At 38.6% G+C, this 20,701-nt stretch overlaps 1 protein-coding gene across 3 annotated transcripts in view; it reads right to left on the bottom strand.

The window, feature by feature from the left end:
- LOC139735517 (RNA-binding protein Musashi homolog 2-like) overlaps nucleotides 1-20,701 on the bottom strand; it is a 141,167-nt gene that overhangs the window by 11,504 nt on the left and 108,962 nt on the right. The window contains exons 4-6 of one of the 3 annotated variants that reach the window (XM_071646272.1): nucleotides 16,731-16,827; nucleotides 12,817-12,969; nucleotides 9,833-9,916 (exon numbers count right to left, since the gene is read on the bottom strand). In XM_071646272.1, coding sequence (XP_071502373.1) covers nucleotides 9,833-9,916; nucleotides 12,817-12,969; nucleotides 16,731-16,827 — 334 coding nt within the window. The remainder of the gene's footprint in view (nucleotides 1-9,832; nucleotides 9,917-12,816; nucleotides 12,970-16,730; nucleotides 16,828-20,701) is intronic. The other 2 variants (XM_071646273.1, XM_071646274.1) reach the window with 2 other exon arrangements.

Here is a 20,701-nt window from a genome sequence, read left to right as displayed (position 1 = left end):
AACCAATATCCAACCAAACCTAAAGAATAAGGAGAAAATCATTCTAAAAGTCATGTCTTTTTTTGAGCGTTGCTATCACAAAGACGCCAGGATGGTATGGAAGATGCCCTGCATCGCTCTGGCTTGATGACAAACAACTCACATAGACAATGAATGAAAACATTCCACACGTGGTCAAAATAGAACAATAACTTGATGCATTAGATTATCTTCTCTCACGGCAGTTGGATGATACCCCAAGCATCAACCTGATCGGCTGAGGAGAATAATCAGTACACAGAAATTCCTCATTTTTTTTTCATATAATCCGTGCGGGGTTATGGCTAAAAAATGTCACAATGTGCATTTCTGATACCAAATGCAACCCCTAGATTAAAAAAAAAATCATGTGGGGTTTATGAGGGCTTGCAACTTTAAGTGTGACACTCCCCATGTCGTTCAATCTTTTCTGAACAGGATGGCAATTTTAGCATGTCTCATCCTCCCCATGCTAATGGAGTATGAACGATTTGCTGAGGTAATAAAACATCACCCCCCCCCCCCTGCACCCTCTGACTTTGCCTCTCCTATAAAGAAAAAATGCATTAATATCAATATTTGTAGGCACTTTTTTTGGGGTTAAATTAGAGTGCCTGTGTGTATCCTTGTGATCATGAATATGTTTAAGGATCAGTGAGTCTATGTTTATATGTGTGTATGTGTGTGTGTTTGCATGCGGGTACAAAAATACTTTTGAATGAGGAGATTACAACAAAGATACCCTCACTAACTGTACTCATTGCACCCCTGGTTTCCACGCTCAACACCCAAGCCATTGCAGAGTGGGTCCCAGCTATCATCTGCCCATCGCATATACAAGGGATCCACATCGGGTCCTTCTTTGCAAGAGTGCATCTGTAGGCCTATATGTATCTCATGGTCACTATTTCTGGTGTATGGATCTATGCTCAGAAATGGATAATCACTCATCACATCTACAAAGATGAACGGAGATACAAGTCCAGATGATCACAACAGTAACCATCACTGAACAGGGGCAATGCAAATGCTTCACCTGGTTTTGTTTGTTAGATTTATGATTCATGGCCCAGTATTTTGGGGGAATTACTACCGTACATACCAGCATGGCAGCTCAGCCACTTCAGGTTCACAGCATGGGTGATTAGTATAGATGTTTAAGTGTGAGCTGACTATTGGAAGCTCAGTGAATAAAATTTTCACACTATTGGTGATGCGAAGTAAATAGGTAACCATTTAAAAAATGAAATCTCAAGAACATGCATTAGCCAAAGTCAATCTCAGAACCACACATGAATGTATGTGAATGTGGGTAGCTGGAATTACGCTTACTTGATGGCCATAAAATGTGAGTATTTGTAAGGCACAGCACACATGAATTGGACAGGGTAATGTTAAGCTGTCGACAGGCACATTTCGGTAGTTGTATAAACTGCCTGGAAAGATGCAAGACGAGTCAGTTCCTTCTTTTTTACTTAGTGTTCATTATGCAACTGCATAATTTAATACAGATTGAGGATATGATCTTTTTTACAGGGAGTACCAGTAACAGAAAAAAAGCAAACCTTTATCAAGTCTCTTTTTCTTTGCACAAAGTACTGAAGATTTGACCATTCATAGAGTGGAAGAGCCCAGAACAAGAACAATGTAACCATAATTATAGACTCCAGATCTAAACAGTATACTCCTTGAACACCAAAATATCCCTCCATTTTCCCAAAAGTTTAGAGAATTATAAAAGGGATGAGAAAACCCAAAATATTCCAAGCATTTTCTGTGGGATGCAAGGATTCTGACATGATAAAAAATGTGCAATGAAAGATCAAATTGATGTGATGGAGAAACAAATGAATAAATGAATGAAATTCACACCAAGTCGTACCATCCTGTCTAACAACTACAAACCGACCAACTGACAAACCAGCACACCGTAAACCGACAAGTCTGACCAGATCATAGACAAGCTTCAAAGGGAACTTCGAAAACAGGATAAAAGATGGGAGTGATTATTTTCCAAGGGGTGAGGATAAGGGTGGGCATGGGGGGTTGAGGGGTTGGGGGGTTGGGAAGAAGAACTTTCTGGTTCAGTGGCGGAGGATGCTTTTGTTACTTTGGTAAGTTTGGTAAGGAGTGCAAAGGAGTTGTTATTATTGTGTAGTTTTCTCTTTATTCTTTTTTTTTCAATCTCTTTCTTTTCTTTTGTCTTTTTTTACCTGAGTGCGGAAGCGACGGCATGCCCACGGAGCCTGCCCTCGACGGCCGGCCTCTGGAAGCGGAGCCGCGTCCCATGCCAGCGCCGCACAAGGCGTAGGCTGGAGGCGGATAGCCTAGGGCGAGGGCGTGTGAGGGAGCACACGTTAGCGTTCTTCACCGACAAAGCACACTCCACTTCCCACATACTGGCACACAGTACACGATCAAGTCACTGCACATCGGAACCAATTAATACTCTAAAGGGCACGACACACAGGTGCTCAATTCCCCTTCCCCTCTTCATTCTCCTAAAGCCTGACAACTATCAACAAGGTCAACTGACAGATGAGATGACAAAAATTACTGAGTGATCCTCAAAATTTTGCAATTTCTCCCACCAATTAGCATAGCAGCTGTATTGGAACATACGGCAGAAATCATCACCTTGTTTTCTCCTGTTATAAAGACAATGGCCCTGTCTTGCATGCATGCATTCCACAAAATTCTGCTGAATGCTTGTCGGCTCTGGTGTTAGTTTTCGTCTTCACAATGGAGCGTCTAGAGGAGAGGTAACTGGTGGGTTTGAGGACTGGGGTTAAGGGTCCAAATTTGAATTTATTTGTTGGTTGGCAGCATCTACAAACTTCAGAGTCATCACCAACTGAACTAAAATTCAACCAAATTCCTTGAGCACACAACAAGAGTTTAGCTCTGACTTCATTCTTGGGGGAGACTATCAGAATCTACCCTGAAATAAACCATGCACACATCATCACTTATCCTTTGAATTTCTCCAGAGTTTCCTGAAAACTGTTTCAAGACATCACATAGGCCTAACGATTCTCCACCATTATATTGGCCACCATTACTACACTGGGATTCACAAGATGCTAACTTTCCTACAGATAATATCAGCAGTAAAGTCTCAGCTCTCACCATACTTTTTCCACAACATATGGATGCTAGCGTAGGCTTTGTAATTGGGACATCGAGGACTAGCAAATGCACCAACTATATGATTATATATGGAAAAATACAGATTTTCAAGATGTTTCTTGAGATAGGACCTCTCAGAGAGGATGCCAAATATATATATTTTTTTTTAATAGCCAAAAAGGTCATATGACAGATTTCTTGAATAGTGTTCATAATTTGATTTAATGAAATGATGGTTTGTCATTCTTTTTACTTTTGATGTAAATCCATCTGTCGTGTGGGGTTTGTGTGTATACATTGTATTGCATGTACCAGATTTTCTCAGTTTATGGGGAAAACGACATCAAATGCATGATTCTTTCCTCCCGTAGGCATTTTGAGGCATCTGTGAAGTAACTTTCTTGTGACATTTCTCATGATTAGTTTTTTTCTCTTGCTTTTTGCTCTTCTAAAAATCCAATTTTGCTTGAAGGAATGACAATCACTGTGATGGGGCACGACATCTCTCCAGTCAAATGTTTTTCGCCAACAACCGCAGGCGAGTGTTGCAGCTGCAGAACTCGACTTCACCCTGTGAGCACTTGGCTGCAGCATCAATCTCAAGAAGAATCTGTCGGCACAGACTCAAAAGGAGGTTCTCCGCGGCCAAATCATAGCCATCGCCATGCCAACCTGCATACCAGCATTGTCGTCAGTGACTGACTAGATGATGCCAGGGAGATGGTGAGCAAACACAAATTGGCAACAGCCTTGGCAATCGAGAGGCTTTCTTTCCTCAATTTGGGGACAAAGAAAGTCTCAAAATGTCTGGTTTTGTGTCCAAATTGGCTTTACATGATGTCATTGATCACTATTGGATGATAGCACAGGTTTGACTTCCTACCTTCTTTTTCATTTATTTTTCTTATTGGAAGATTCCACCCAAAAGCAGATTACTTGTGCTTTTAACAAGAGAGATATTTCTGCCAGTGTGAACCAGTCAGCTTCAATCACTGATCATGAATACATTTTAAGTTAACCCTTCTTGTGCAGTTGGTGAAAAATACTTGCAATAATGTCACTTTTGTACATATTTTGATATAGATGGGCCTTGCCATTAAGATTACCCACTGTCAGAAAGCCATTTTGATGCAATGGAGGGGCAATCTTGTGGGTAAAAATCATGTCAAGAAATAGATACACAGGATGAGACTTGAACTCGGAGCCTCCTATTTATGCATCTTGAGCCTTATCCGCTGGACCACAGACCTCCTAAAACTGTGCGAGAGAAGTAGCATGGGTCGGCAGAGTGGACAATATGCAGTCCAAATCCTATACAGGCTGACAAGAAGTCATTATGGGCTCAGCGTTCAGTTAGCACTCCCAGCATTATTTCAGAGATTCAGGCAGATTTCTGAAGCTACGAGTAAGGTATCTTGAAAGATGAGAATATGAAACACCCTGCAGAGAGGCTACCCCAAGGAACTCGGCACAAACATGGCTGCTCATCCGCTTCATTAACGAGTCATTGACTCCCCAATCTCTAAGCAAGATTTATCAATGAAAAAGACGAAGTGAACATAACCGACCAAACATGAATGCCATGGACATCATGCGCGAGAACGAAAATTACCCCGGTCACAGAGGGAGCTAGGAGGCTATTTTGATTAACATTCAAGGCGGTGCGCCTAGGAATCACTGATTGAGTATCGTAATCAGCCAATTTAATCCCAAATTTCCATACTCCCAATGATCCGTACGTGATCTGTTTAATCACCCTGGGAAGGGAGTTGAATGAGCAAACAATTTTCGTTACCAAGGGGAGCAAAATTTCCAAGTAAACTGCATCTCCGAGGGTACTTTGCACAGATCAATCAATCTGAGCAAGCCTTTCAAATTCAGCGTGGGACTCTGATATCAATTTCCTTTCTCGAAAATAAAGTAAGGATTGATATTTATGAGTCATTTAATGAAAAATTTTAGTTGCAATCACTCTGACTTTATTAAAATATGATAAGTGAACTGCATCTTTTTATTCATACACAGGCATACTAATGTCAAAATCATCCCCAGACCACAAGGGTATATATAGGTTTAGACAATTTCATATTTTGTTGATCAGACATGTAATTAGTGCATTTGTACAGGTATTTATGGCAACTAACCTTTGCATATTGCTACTTGTTAGTCACACACCTACATACCTCAAATGATTGTTAGTGTCACAAAGACATACAAAGCCAGCACACATGCATATGCTTAGCTGTTAAACGTTTTGTTAGAATCAACTGCAATTGTTAGGGGCAATTAGCACACTATTTTCAGGGAAGTGTTTGCATAATATCAGCTAATCCCATGGGCCTTTATTAGAGCATAGTGCCAGAGGTTATGAGAAAATCTTGCTTGAGTGTAAGACAATGGAAAAGTGCGTCAAACGAGGGCAGTATTTCCTGCTTTACCCTCGTAACAGAAGGCCTATCTGGTAGGCTCGATCACATTTGTACAATGCTTATGATGAATATGAATCATGGCCTTTCATTTTCCCCTGCCCAGTAAGCATTTGTTTTTCTAATTCGACAGACAAATAAGAACCTAGGCATACTGTCAAAGTTGAGTATAACTACGACCTAGACACTCATTCCATATAATCTGAATTCCCATCAGTGAAATGTCATGTAGCTTTGTGGACTGGATGCAGCGTTCTTCCAAATATTTGCATGCTTCTCACAGTCACAAACAATCTTTTGATTTAACCTTCTTGATGTACAACAAAATCTCCCCTCTTGAAGCAAAAAGTGTGGCACTGTAAAGAAACAGCTCCATACTTTCATTTTCAATCAAGCAAATTCTGAAAGCAACCAAATGTCCATTTCCCACATGAATCATCTACTAATCACCACTTTCACTGACCAAATGGATGACCCAAGGTCCAACAAATGTCTATTGTGTGGTCACTATTTCCTCAGTCTTGCAGTCATATGAACTCACTCCAAGTAAGGGGGGGGGGGGGGGGGGCTTTGTAACACGAACTAGCAGCAGAGATTTTAGAATACAGAAATTAGTACTCGTACATATTGCAAGGTAGCTTTCTCTCCTTTTGTTGTTGTTGTTGTGAAAAGTTCATGTGTGTGTGTGTGTGTTATTTATTTTTGATTTGCACACTTAGGTTTTTCATCTTCATTCAGAAGTCTTGAAATTGTTTGAGAAAGTAGAGATGAACAAATGTCCTTTGTTAAAAAAAAGATCTTTTGATATGCCACCAGAATATAACTTTTCAGAAATAAACAGCCCAAATCCACACATGTAAGTTGGTCAATTTTTTCTTTAATTCTTCTTGGTCATCAGCTTAACATAATTTTATACAAAGCAAAATTCTCTTTGTTTCAAATCTTATTAAAGAATATCATCCACAAAGACAGAACATCTCCAGGTCTGCCATGGAGTAAATATTTGGGAGGGAATAGTAGCCAAGTTATATATATCAAAATGCAAGGGAAACGAGATGAGAAAAAAATAATATGACTACTTGCCAGGCATATGTAATGGAATGTATTTCAATGAGTTTGGTGAAAGTGACTGGGCGGTATATGAAAGAATACACGTACAGGGATCTACAGACAATGGCTAGCAAAAGAGGCATATATATAAAATGCCATTATGGAGCCGAGTTTATGTAGGTACCCCGAGGACTAAAATACAGAACAACCCAAGCATAACAATGTAGCAGGAAAAGTGATTTTGCTTTCCCTGTGAAATAATATTACAAACCTTGGTGATTGAGCCCGGATTTATTGCTGTGCGTGTGGCCTCGATTAAATCATCCACTTTGGCATAGTGGAATGACATGAGCTATGTAAATACACGAGGGTATTCACCCCCAAATGACGTCGCGACCGCGCTTCAATTTTCTCTCAAGATTGAGGGGCAATGACCCCATGCTGCTGGTGTGACTGCGGGCATTCGTCGCACTCAAACACCTCCTCCAAACAAGTGACAGAGTCCTGCAAACATACAGTTCCAGTGTGGCCTGTTTCCTAGCATGCTCCCCACAACCCACATGAATGTAAGTAGGTGGGACTATAGTGTGAAACCCATACTTCAGGAATATGCTGACATTATCATGGGGGCCTCAAAAATTCTTCACATCTTCCTTCACACATTTTCTTGTAATGTGTAGCACGCATATTAATTTTTCATTAAAAAACAGCCATCAACCTGGTATCCACTCAACCATTAATCAAGGCATTTCCTTCTTATTTTTTTTTTCTTCATCTAGACACTTTTCAAACAAAACCATGAAAGCCTTTCCCCTGATCACTGTATTCAGTACAAACTACAGTTCACAAAAATAAAAAACCTGACATACTAAGCATTAGCAATTAAAAAAAAAAAAAAAAAAAAAAAAAAAAATGCCGGCTGATGTGACTAGTCTTGTTTTGTTTCAAGATAGTGATTTTTCATTTCCAACATCACTCCTATGAGGTGGCAATAAATTTTCCTCACAAATTTGGAAAAGTTACCAATGTTTCCTCCAGTTATACTCGTCAATGAGCAATATGAAATAAATGCTCGTAAATACATTATGTTTTAACCAGAAAATCCCTAGTGCAAAGTTCAGGTGGGGAAAAGAATTGACAGCCTGGATCATATGTAATGCTTCATCACAAAAGCCATATAATGTCAGAAAACTGAGTTTCTTTTTTTTTTTTGACAGATATGAATTTGCCAGGTGCTAAGCTTTAAATCAATAAATATTTGGCCTATCCCATGGCAAAGAAAATATCAAAAAGATGAAATGAAATTACGAAAACTGTAAAGGTGATATTGCAAAAGTCGGCTTTACATGCATGTTTTCATGTGTTTGTGATCTCTGACTTTATATGGGTAACGCAATGACGCACCACAAACTGTTTTTTCTGAAAAAAGAAAAAAAGGGTCTTGTCGAAAGACTGCATATGATAGCAATTAGATGGAAGTTTTTTTGGTGAGACTTTTGAATACATAACAATGATGCTATACATTAGGTAGTAGTCATAATTAAAACAAAACCAATACAATTTGCTTAGTTTTGTTAGTTTTCCAATGTACGTGGTATCACAGCAACCCTCCAAACAGCAGACATACGCGTTGCATTGCATTTTGCGTACTTTTCTTATGCAGATTTTGTATGTATTACATGTGAATATATTGATGACTGTGTCAACAGAACAAAGTTATTCCATATGAAGAAAGCAGCATGCGTATGTGCTATAATTACAGCTTGCTTTGAGAGCAAATTTTGCAATCTTTTAATGCTGCATAGATGACGATGTAAGGAATCTTGAAGACGCGCCTGGTAACCATGTGACCCTCAGTTGGGCCAATCATCATGATTACACTGCACATGCTTTCATGCATGACTTCCCAATCTGAGTCAGATCAGGAACTCTCGTATTTTTCGTCTGCTCGGGTCGACGTCAATCCCTCACTTTCGACTTGCTGAGCTCCTTTCCCACACCCAAAACCTCACCATACACACATACAACCACATATCACTGTCACCAGCTATGCAGGGAAATAAAGGGGAAGATGCTAATAACAAACAAACAAACACACAAAAATGTATATGCATGGGACTACACTACATCAATGCTAGTAAGATGTATATATTGATTTTTTTTTTCTTCTTCTACTTGCTGTAATGTACAAAGCAAGGCAGGACTTGGGCCAGGGAGATGGTCTGTATCATGTGGTGATACAGAATGAGAAAGAAACCAGATGTTAAGAGTGTCGGGTGGGTTAGTGGTGTAAGAAGATAGAGTTGACTGGGATTGGGAGGGGGTAAGGTAAGGGAGAAAAGGATATGGTAGGGTAGAAAAGGATATGGTAGGTTGGGGCAAAAGTTGATCAGGGTGGAATATAAGAGATTTGAGTGGGGATAGGTAGATGTGGGAGGGTTTGATTGAGCAAAGTTGGGATGGTATAATTGGAAAATGGGATTGAATAGGATGGGGGATGGGTCACGATATGGTGAGGAAGGGTGACGGGGGTTAGGGCGGGGCTGGGAAGTGAAAAGAGGGAGGCGGATATGGGAGATGAGGGATGGGTGGAGTAGATGTGAAGGGGTGTGAAATGGGCTGGATGAATGGGGGAAGATGGGGTGGAATGGAGTGGGAGAAAGTGTAGTGTGGGGTAGGATGAGGCGGGTAGGGTCTTCAAGCAGAGTAAAGTGGTATAGGATGGGGTAAAGTGGGATGGAGTTGGGTACAGTAGGATAGGGTGGGGTTATACAGTGGGGTAGGGTGGGGTTATAAAGTGGGATAGGGTGGGATAAAGTTGGATAAAGTGGGACAAAGTAGAGCTGGGTGGGGTAAAGTTAAGTAGCGTTAGGTAGAGTGGGATGAAATGGAATAGGTTGGGTAAAGTGGAGTAAAGTAGGATATGGTGGGGTAACAAAGGATGTGCTGGGGTAAAGTCAGGTAGAGTGGGGTGAAATGGGATAGGGTGGGATAACGTAGATAAGCATGGGGTAAAGTGAAATAAGGGGGATGGGGTAGGGTGGAGTGGGGAACATTAAAATGGTGGGTACGTGGGAGCAGAATGGGGTGGAGTGGAGCAGGATGAGGTAGAAATAGAAAGATGGGAGGATGAGAGGTTATAGAGTGGCCAAGTATGATGGGAGAGGGGCGGAGGGAGGAACAAAAACTCTGCCCTGCAGAACACTTACCGGAAAAGAACGGAGGGAAGGGTGAGTATGTGTACGGACTCCGTGCCAAGTGTCCTAGTGAGAAGTTTGGCGCTGGATAACCTGCTATGGTAGCAAAAAAATGGACAAAACAGAAAGGGACAGCGGAAGGGAAAACAGAAATAGAAGGAGAGTAGAATAGCAAAACAGACAGAGAGAGAGAGGGATAGGAAAGGAATGAAAAAACAGGAAGAAAGACGGACAAAATGAGAGAAAGGTTTATAGATAACAGTGTGAATGAGAGAGAGTGTGAGAGAACAAAGAAAAAGAGAAAAAAGAAGGGGAAGGAAAAAGGAGAGAAAAAAAATTAACAGTTAGTATTGAGACTCATGGTTGCTAAGAAACCAACCTTTCTAGAAGCAAATCAGGCTCCTGCAAACTCACAAAAAAAAAAAAAGAGAAAAGAACTTTGACCCAATTAGAATTCTCTTCTGGGCTCTACAGGACGATGAAGATCTGTTGGGAATTCAGTCATAAATCTATGAATTATTATGAAAGAGCAATGTAATAAATATCATCTCCTCTATTAAAGGAGTTTACCCCCAGCAGTGAGCCATTACAAATTAACAAATAGAAAATATGACACATAAATACAAAATTAAGCAAAAAAAAAATATGGAAGCAAAACAGGAATAACAGAATCGAAGTATTACATTCAATGCCTGTATTCAGCTACATGTACATACTTGCAAACCTGGGGGATTGTTCTCTGATTTTTCCGTACTATGCAACAAACCTGAAACATATACTTTAGTGTGTGGAATGGCAATGGGAGATCGGATGGCGCTGGGCGATTTAAACGGCGTAATTATTTGTAAGTCTTGCTTAGGTTCATGCAAATATGGCTCCTCCCAGGGGGGAAAATGGAGAATGCAGATCAGTGAACGAAAAAAACATGAGTTATTCTGGAATGAACTCTCGGTCATGTGACGGGCACGTTACCTTCGGCTGCTCCCCTAAAACTGCGACTGAGATGATTTACGGATGTCGGCAACGCTTCCCGACAATTGGATGATTTGCTCAAGTAACTAATGTTTGTATTGCTATCATTTCATTAATCATTCACAAATGAACTTCTACGTGACACATCTGTCTGTTTTTTTTGTTTTTTTTTTTCAGAGAAAGGGAGCGGCTTTGTGTGGGAAGATCCCGAAGACGAAAATTGAACATGACACTTCAATTTGTCTTTCTGGGAGATGGTTCGTCCTCGGGTGACTCTTCCTTAACTCCACTCAACATTCAAGCAGAAGGACCTCCAAATCCCAGTGGCCTAATTCTCCACAAAAAAAAAGCAGACTAATTTCAGGCCTGATATTTAATCCCACCACTACTCGGTTGAGCTAGAATCCTCGTTTATGGATTATGAAGAGATAACTCCTCCATTTTGTGATTAAAGGGATGGTATAGTTCTTGGCCGAGATGGGACTTCAGGTCTGTATTAAACTAATTTTGTGAGATAATTAGAAAGTACTTATGACATATGAAAATAAATAGAATTCTAAGAGGAATTCAAAGTTTACTTGATGAAAATCGGTTTTGAAATGGCTGAGATATCTAAAAACAAAGTACAAAAAGCAATTCTTATTAAAGGTGGGTCCCATATTTTACTAGGACCATTTGTTTTTGGATGGATCTTAGCCATTCCAAAGCCAATTTCCATCAAGTAAACTTTGAATTCCTCTTAGAATTGCCTGCTCTTTCAGATTTCATATCAGGTGGTTTCTAATCATCTCACAAATAAGATGGAAACTTGAAGCCCAATCACAACCAAAACTATACCATCCCTTTAAAAGTCCCTCTTATCTTTTTCCAAAACGGAAGTTCTTTTATGACCAGAGAATTTAAACAAAAAGGGCAGCAGACTCTTTAATTGTCCATCCTTTCAATAAGACAGCAATATATATAAGACAAATAATCTGACACTTGTCATCTTATGTTTTTGTGTGGTCTATAAAAGCAGTTTGGGTTAATTTTTGTGCATTATTTTGATAATTTTGTGTGTCATAAAAAGCCATTCAATTCCTCCAGCAGCTTTATAGGAGGTGAGCACAGCTTGGAATATGCCAGCTATCAATTTTTTCTCTTTAAAAAAAAAAAGAATTGCCCACACACCAAAACCGCCACCAACATAACCATCAATAGCTTTTGTGGATCAGCAAAAAAAAAAAAAAAAAAAATCTGACCATTGGTCATGGAAAGGTTAGCTGATCCACAGAGCAGCCAGCAAAATCAGCAGCATCTCGGAGTACATTAACGAGAGACACTGTTGTCCCCCTGAAACAAATTCACACAGACACATAAAGCTCCACAAAGATCATGCTTGCAAAATAATGACACAGAATGCATACAATGTCTGGAAAGTAACATCCAACTTTAGCTAGAAATCAAAATAGAATTCACACGTCCACAAGCTGAAATAATATCAAGGTGTTCTAGGACTTACTAGGAAAGCATACATGTCTAGCTATAAACTTCCGTTTCACTGAAATGTGCCATCGTAAGAATGTGTGAGTGAATGTTTCATTTGACTTGACAAAGTGAAAAAAAGAGTAAAATCATATCACGCACAACTTCCTTCAACCTTTCCCTTTAAAATATAGAGACAGAGAGAGAGTGTGTGTAACTTTAATTTCACGTGGAAATAAAAATATAAAAATAAAGAGACATTAAAAAGACATGGAAGGCAACTTAAAGCAAATATCAATGCAATGCGTTTCATTTAAACAAATCCCTGCTTTTAATAAAATAAAGGACAGCTGGTCTTCTTTTAAACAAGGAAAATTATACCAGGTTATAGGTTTTTATTCTAATGATTAGGTTTATATGTATTTTTATCAAAAAAATATATGAGGAGAGAAAGAGAAAAAATAAATTAAGAGAAAAGAGAGATAATTATGAAAGAAAAAACCGAACAAGAAGTTTTGACTGAGGTTGGCGAGCTGGGCGTCGCCCGGATTTCCACTTGCCTTTGACACTGCCCACGGGGTCCATGATTAGCGGCACGGAGGAGGCGAGGCCCGTAGGGAGGGAGCAGATCGTGGGCGAGTTGGTGTTGTTTGTTTGATGTTGGGCCTGCAATATTCTCAACTCCAGTAAACTGGCTTCAGTGCTGTTCGGGTCTATATGTACAGTGGAGGTGAGTGATATATATATATAGATATATATCATATGGCATACTGGATCTGATCTTTCTTTCTTTTCCTTTTTTTAATTGGCTGGTGAAAAGGTTGGACATGGTGTTCTCAAGGAACATAAATTGGCTGATTTTTCTTTTTCCATTTGAAACTGGGTCATATTGGTCAATCTTATTTACTATGATTATTCATCTGATTTTTTTTTCCCCACAAAAACTTAGAAATAGGGTAGTAACAGTAATAGAAGTAGAAACAGTAGCAGAAGCAGAACTAAGATACCTTAGCCAAATTTTAATCATCACTGTTACAGTTTATCATTAATTCAATTACACTTCACAAAAAGAGTGGCATTAATTAACAGACTGGGACAAATTTACATGTATCATTAAATGCACAATCCTACAACCTTGATGTTGTCTTTACCAAGTGGTTCTAATGCTTGATTTTCAGAAATTTATGAGCCAAGCTCAAAGGCTGTACTTCCCTAGAATCTATTTAGAGTTTTTAAAAAAGTTTGATGAAAATGAAAGTTCTAGTGAGTTTAGACAAATTTCATGATGGCGTGCCTTCCAATCATCCTTGAGTAAAAAGCTGCATTATCATTAGTGGTTACAATCCTACCAGGGTTTACACAAATACAATGATAGGTATCTCAGTTGACATGTTTGTTGGCATGGCAACGGGTCACAGTTATAATTTGTAATTCATTAAAAGGAGAAAAAAAAAGAGAAGAAAAAAAAAGTCCTCTGTTCAATCGACACTCCTCTCCTTGAGCTGTTGGAGAATTAATGCGAACTAAAATTCCCAAAGACCAAAGTGGGTACATAAATTACCCTCCATCAAATTCATGGGTATCAATTAGATTACCTTGCAAGATTGATCAAATTACCACATCGCAGGCGCAGGCGACCTGCCCTTTTTCCTGCGCTAATGCAGAACTTGTTTTGCCTTTTGCAGCTATGCGATCTCTCTTGTCCCTCTTCTCCGAAGTCTTTGTTCGTTTTTATGTTTTTGGAGGATCTGAATTATTTCGACTTGACTGTAGAATGGCACAAATCAGATGAAAAACACTCACCACATTCCTTGATAATCTAATCTACTGCTACTCTCTTGGTCTACGGCTACCATTGTTGTTTTGAGAAAGAGAGGCGATGCAATTGAATAAATGAAGGCGATGGAATACGGATGAGTTGTTACTACTGTTCGCTAGCTACGTGTTAATGAGATAACACAACACCACGGGGGGGAAAAACACGGCTTTGACTGTGACAGGAACTGGAAATGCAACTCTCACAAAATATCACTAAATGTATGTTTCCTTCAAGCAGGCATTACAATACTGTCAACAGCACCCTCGAGTCATAATCAAATTTTCTGATTTGCGTGATCCTTGCGTTCAGGCAATGAAATGTATATCTACATCTTGCGCATTGTTCCCATACGATACGCCTTACCACATACAATAACAACCATCCCCACTGGAGCTTCACAATGCTCATTGCTCACAATTTGTTTAGCCACTAAGTCTTACGACAAGTATTTGTGGTAGCTCTGAACACACACACCTGAAAGCTTTATATAAACATACAACAAAAACTATTCTGCTGTCAAAAATTACATATCAACAATCTTCAAACTTTTCTAAACTTATCCACTGACATACATGTCTTAATTTCTTACATACCTCGTACACAACCTACTTCAAAGATTTACCATTCCAATCTTCCTCCATCAGTTGTATGTTCCACACGAGTTAATGTAAAACATTTAAAACTGACCTTAACCTTACAGAAACAGCAAATTGGGCAGATGGACAATAGACAACGTTAACACTAAAATATTACATCTTGTTTTCCCTGAAGAACACACCACGCTAAAATCGATTCCAGTATCCTCTCACAAATATTCAGCTACATTATCACTCTCTTGCAGAACAAAACTAACCAGTGCTATGGTATCCGCACTGAATCATATATGTCACTGACTGTTAAAAATTTTTTAAACTGCTTCAATACATATAAATGTGTATAAATATATTTAGATATTTCACTCTCCCCCCCCCCCCACAAAACATGAAATTCTATGTGTATGTGTATTTCTATCATGCACAACTATGAAAAAGATGAAAATCATTAAATTTGCCATCACAAAATGGCATCAACATGTTGTAACATTTTTCAGCTTCTTACTAGTACTCTGAATCAGTAAACAAGACATTATCAAATTCTGATCATCTTATTTTCAGGGTGTTAATCTACAATCTTACAAATTCAGGAATTTAGAAGAGATCAAAACCTGGCTTTGTTATTATAGGCAGAGAACATAAATTTATTCATATACAGAGTAAAATTCTTTCAGTCTTGATGGGCCTCTAATCCCAAGAAAATAGCATTTGATTGCTTTTCTCCACAACATAAAAGCTTAATTGTTCTTTGGGCTCTTAGCACAAATACTTTATATTCTCCCATAAAGGTTTCATCATAATTAAATCAAACCATATTCTGAATATGATGCAGATGAACTTGTGAACGTATGATTTTCCATTGTGATATCAAAAACCAACAGGGTAAGGAATAACAGTAAAGTGTATTGGTAAATTTTCTGCGATTGGCTGACTAAGTATCATGAAATCCCTCTACTTGCAATAATTTGCGGACTGATTAAATCTTGACTGTCATTTATGATGTGAAATATCTTCTGCCAGGCGTTTTTACTTTTACATTGCCTTGCGGAAACACATTTTATCATCTAGAAGAAGAAAAGTTTTCTGCAACAATGCTGAAGTGCACTGCAGGTTCATTTTGAATGCAGTCCCATCTATACATATCTGTGTGTGCTTTTTGGTGATTGTGGACTGCAGGGTATTTTTTTCTGTTTTTGAGGGGGAGGAATTTCAAAATATTCAATAAGAAATTCCTATATGCAATTTTGCAAATGTATCATCTAAATACATAGACATCCTCAAAGCTCCAAATATAATTCTCATAATAATATTCCTTGTAACTTCAACGTCATTTTACTAACATTGAACTGTGTAATAACCCTTCACAAATAAAATATTCCTTGCAATTAATCACATCTTACCCCAGCCCTCTCAAGAATAGAGAATGTCTTTCAAACAGCTACGTCAAAATTAATACATCATAACTTTTGCTCACTTATTAAAGAAGTATTGAATTTTGAGTAATGGCTGAATGACTGACACACTGCATGACTATCAATCACGCCAGAAAATTTGTCACCAGTAAGAATTAGTCTTCCTTGTCCTAGGTAATATAAAAATTAATGCATTCTCATTTTTCCCCATACTGTTACAAGCAACCTTCTGTTTCTAAGCAATCCACTCCTGGCTGCGTCTGCACGGCATAGGTATCAACTTACGTCCTTTCTCGTGGTAGCTGGTGCCATGTCACATCAGGAAGTCTCAACAAACGAGAGATTGAAAGTGCTACACCAATGTGCGCTTCACACACCCACTACTGCTACTACCGCCCTCTGTTGTCCAACAACATCCATGTTAAATACACCACAGGTTATATGAAAAGTGTATATGTATATATATAAATATATATAAATTTTTCACACATTAAAAAAAAAAAAAGAGCACAGAACACGTCAGATAGCCACTTTCATAAGGTGTTGGTAGAATGCACTAGTGCGCTAGTGCCAACTGCACCGATTCTACAGCTACTGCTACCCTCTACTGGCCTACTCTGGAAGAAAAAAAAAATAGGGCGCCCTCTTACCATAGATGCTGTAGAGGTTGCGCATCATGGCCGCCCTGTTTTTGGCCGCATTCTGAGGCATCATGACTTCTTTCGGTTGCGCCTTCTTTACTTCCACCTGGGCAGATGAAACGACGGGAGGACAGAGAGTGGAAAACACAGAGAGAGAGAAAAATATGTGTGAGAGAAGAGAGAGAGAGAGAGAAAAGTAAGAGAAAGAGAAGAGAGAGAGAGAAAAGTAAGAGAAAGAGAAGAGAGAGAGAGAGAAAAGTAAGAGATAGAGAAGAGAGAGAGAGAGAGAAAAGTAAGAGAAAGAGAAGAGAGAGAGAGAGAAAAGTAAGAGATAGAGAGAGAGAGAGAGAGAAAAGTAAGAGATAGAGAAGAGAGAGAGAGAGAAGAGAGAAGGAAAGGAAAAAGAAGAGAGATGAGAAAGAGAGGGAGCAAAGATACAGAGAAATGATATCATATATTACTACTTTAGATCATTATACAATTATAGGTGTGACAGCTGGTTTAGTTTGTTTGATTTCTTTTGTTCTTTTTTCTTGGGGGGGGGGGGGGAGGGGGCAAATAGTTGTCAAACCCTGAAGAAATATGCCAAAGAGGTAGATCTTACAATGTAAACACAAACATGAAAACTTCTAATGAAAATCTAATGAATTTGGTAGAGGAATACTCGGTAGTTACCCTCTGATTAGTGGTCAGTTGATAAGTGATAAGTCTTAAATCAAAACTCTTCTTCTCTGATGGAAATATCTAACATGAGAACTGTGTGAAATAAAGATAACGAGTCAATAATTGAGAGAAGAAAATCCACCTAATACTATAGGAACTTCTTAGAATGTCTCAATGGGGTTAAAGCCCCCAGGTAGCTCTCCTCAGCAAATAACCATCCTCTAGGTTATGAACAGAAGAGATTCATTGGAACTATTATAATTATACAGCTTTATGTGATACAAAGAACACTTTATTCGTAGTGATAAAATCAGATTCATAAAGCAGAATTTGTGTAATCCTCAAGTAACTTTTTGCAATTCACTTCTCTCTACATTTTATCCATCATCTATACATCTTGGGAAGTAAGTTTTCACACATTTATTCCAAGGTGCCTATTGTAAACAGTATTACTGATTGTCTGATGGAATGAAGTAAAATACATATTCTAGAAAACTACAGAAGATTAAAAAAAAAAAACAACACTTTGCTTCGATGGGTTTCTGGATGCTGGGTATGTGTGGATAAAATGGATTTACATGTATGTTTCCAGCCTTTCCTCTGCATATCTATAACAATCATTGTGAGAGATCTATCTGACATTTGAAGCTGCAGGGGGTGGGGGGGGGGGATGCTAGTTGCTATCCATCAATATGAAGCATATGAGATGGGAGCGGGCTATTCTAGTTGCATGTGATTTTAAAGGAAAAACAAAGAAGGTACATAGTTGTTGCTAAATCAAACATTCTTCCTGTTCGGAATACGCCATGCACCTGACCCAACAAATGCAGTGATTTGATTGATGGCGCAGACGGAAGACAAATAGAGCTAATGCAAATTACTCAATGGGTATGTTTTCTGTTAAAAGGGAAAAAGAATAGCCAGCTAAAAATTCTGGGATTAGAGGGATATCAAGAAGACCAAATGTGGAACAGAAAGGCATGGCACAGATGATAGACAAATGAGATGATATGATGCAAAACCATCTTCGGATGGAAACGAAGGCTCTCTGTTCGGGAAATCTGCGATAAATGAGGATTAAAGGGACTGTACAGTAGTGGTTGAGGTAGGGGTTCATGTTTTGAACATTCCTAAGTGAGATAATGAAAAGCCTCTTATGAAATATCAAAGAGCATGTAATTTTAAGAAGGGTTCAACGTTTATTTGATGAAAATTGGTTTTCAAATGGCTGAGATACCTAAAAAAGTGATAATAATAAAAGGCGACATGCCCCAACTTTATTAGTATCTCTTTGTTTCACCTTGTTTTTGGATATCTCAGCCATTTCAAAACCGATTTTCATCGAATAAACTTTTGATACCCCTTAGAACTGCATGCTCTTTGACATCTCATAGAGTGGTTTCTGAATATCTCACAAAATGTTAAAAGCTAAATCTTCACCTCGACCAGAATTGTACACACCCTTTAATATTCATGCAAGGACAAGAGGTAGCATGAAATAAAAACACACAAATGACACTGCCCTACCCCTTCTTCAATGATTAACCTGGGATTAATATGTCTGGCACTTTGATTAACCAGAAATATGCAGATACTGTCATACTATTTTTATCACAATATTTCCATTTGTTAACATTTTTGTCAGAGGTGGCCTCTGATTTATCACAAACCTGTATACATTATACTATTATTTACTGTCATATCATTTGTGTTTGCATGTATTTGCAAATCAAGATACATTTTTGCAACCAAAAAAAAAAGATTTTCTAGACATTAGCAAGTATATATTATCATCAAATGTGCTTCACTTGTTTCAAAGTACTGTGAAAGTATCATTTACAATTGTAGGCCTACTTCTGCCAAAAATGAGTCAAGGTTCGATGCAGTTTTCAGTGATGTATTACCCTGCAAGATAGCCAGGGCTCAAAATGTTTAGTTGAAGAGTGCATCATTTGAGTACAGTATAAAGAGCATATGCACATACATCAGCAGTAGAAAAGTGACAAAAAATGCTGACTATGAGATGATGGTTGACCTAAAGACGCAGTAGAATACAATGAATGCATACATATGTGTCATGTAAAAGCTTAAGAAATTGGATGAGATAATGACATGAGTTCAAACGAACAAACAAACAAACAAACAAACAAACAAACAAACACATAGCAGGAGGAAATGCTTATTTTCTTCTTTTTTTTTGGCTAGCAGATTTTATCACAATCGTTCTCTCATGATATGAGGCTGTGAACTTCTTACATTCTGAATGAAACTGAGATATGGCAAAGGCAATGAAAGCCCACGCACATGGTGAAATATTATCATCACTACCCGTGTGCTGCCCTCTGGAGGCAAAAGAGGGTCCACGCTGATGACGATAATAACAATATTACAGCACGTCTTTCCCCAGGTTCCCTTCCCATCAAATCAACTGAGGTCCCATCAGGGGGGAGGTTGTAAAGCATTGTGCCTTATGAGGAGACAGCACTGATTTGTGTCGTTGTGTCGACTTGTGCATCGCTCTCATGCGATAGCATTTAATGCAGCTCTATACATCGATTTATATGCCCTTTGTATGGGGTCTCTCCCTCTCTCCACAGTGTAAGCCAGCCATGGAGTAGATTGGGACAGTTTTGGTAGCTTGTAACAAAGAGAGAGGTAACCTCCATATGTTACCTCTGTTGGTTACGTGGATGAAAAATCTCATATTGGAAATCTTAAAAGTGGATTTATCACTCATATATCATCATAATCATCTTCTTTATTTTGACAATCATTGTTATAATGCCAATTAATATTCTTACCCTATAATTGTCATTGTGATCATAATAATGATGAAAATAATGTTAATAATGATAATGATGATGATGATGATGATGATCACCATCATCATCATCATCATCATCATCATCATCATCATCATCATCATCATCATCATCATCATCATCATCATCATCATCATCTTCACTGTATAGCATCATCCTTTGGTTTAGGAAGTAATTCAGAATTCATAACATCACATCTTCTCTGGAATATATGCTGCTGCACATTTCAGAAACAATTTGTCCCATTAGGGGCAGATGTCCCCTGTAAAATAGCCAAAATATGGAGATGATGAAATTATCGAATCTCTTCCAGGATTGGGGTAGGGTGGACAACTGCAAGAAAAATGTAATTGCCAAAGATGACCACGTAAATATCTGTTAGCATCCAAAATCATTTCATGGCTACAATAATCAGGCCGTGAGCTCACTGGGGAAAATAATTATCCCAAAAAAAAAATTGAAGATAAACTTGCAAACTTGTCATGAGGATTAGCT

Source organism: Diadema antillarum, unplaced genomic scaffold (genome assembly GCF_040938485.1).
Source record: "Diadema antillarum isolate AM-2024a unplaced genomic scaffold, OU_Dant_1.0 seq00000583_RagTag, whole genome shotgun sequence".
NCBI lineage: Eukaryota > Metazoa > Echinodermata > Echinoidea > Diadematoida > Diadematidae > Diadema > Diadema antillarum.
This window is presented reverse-complemented; position numbering and strand designations above follow the sequence as displayed.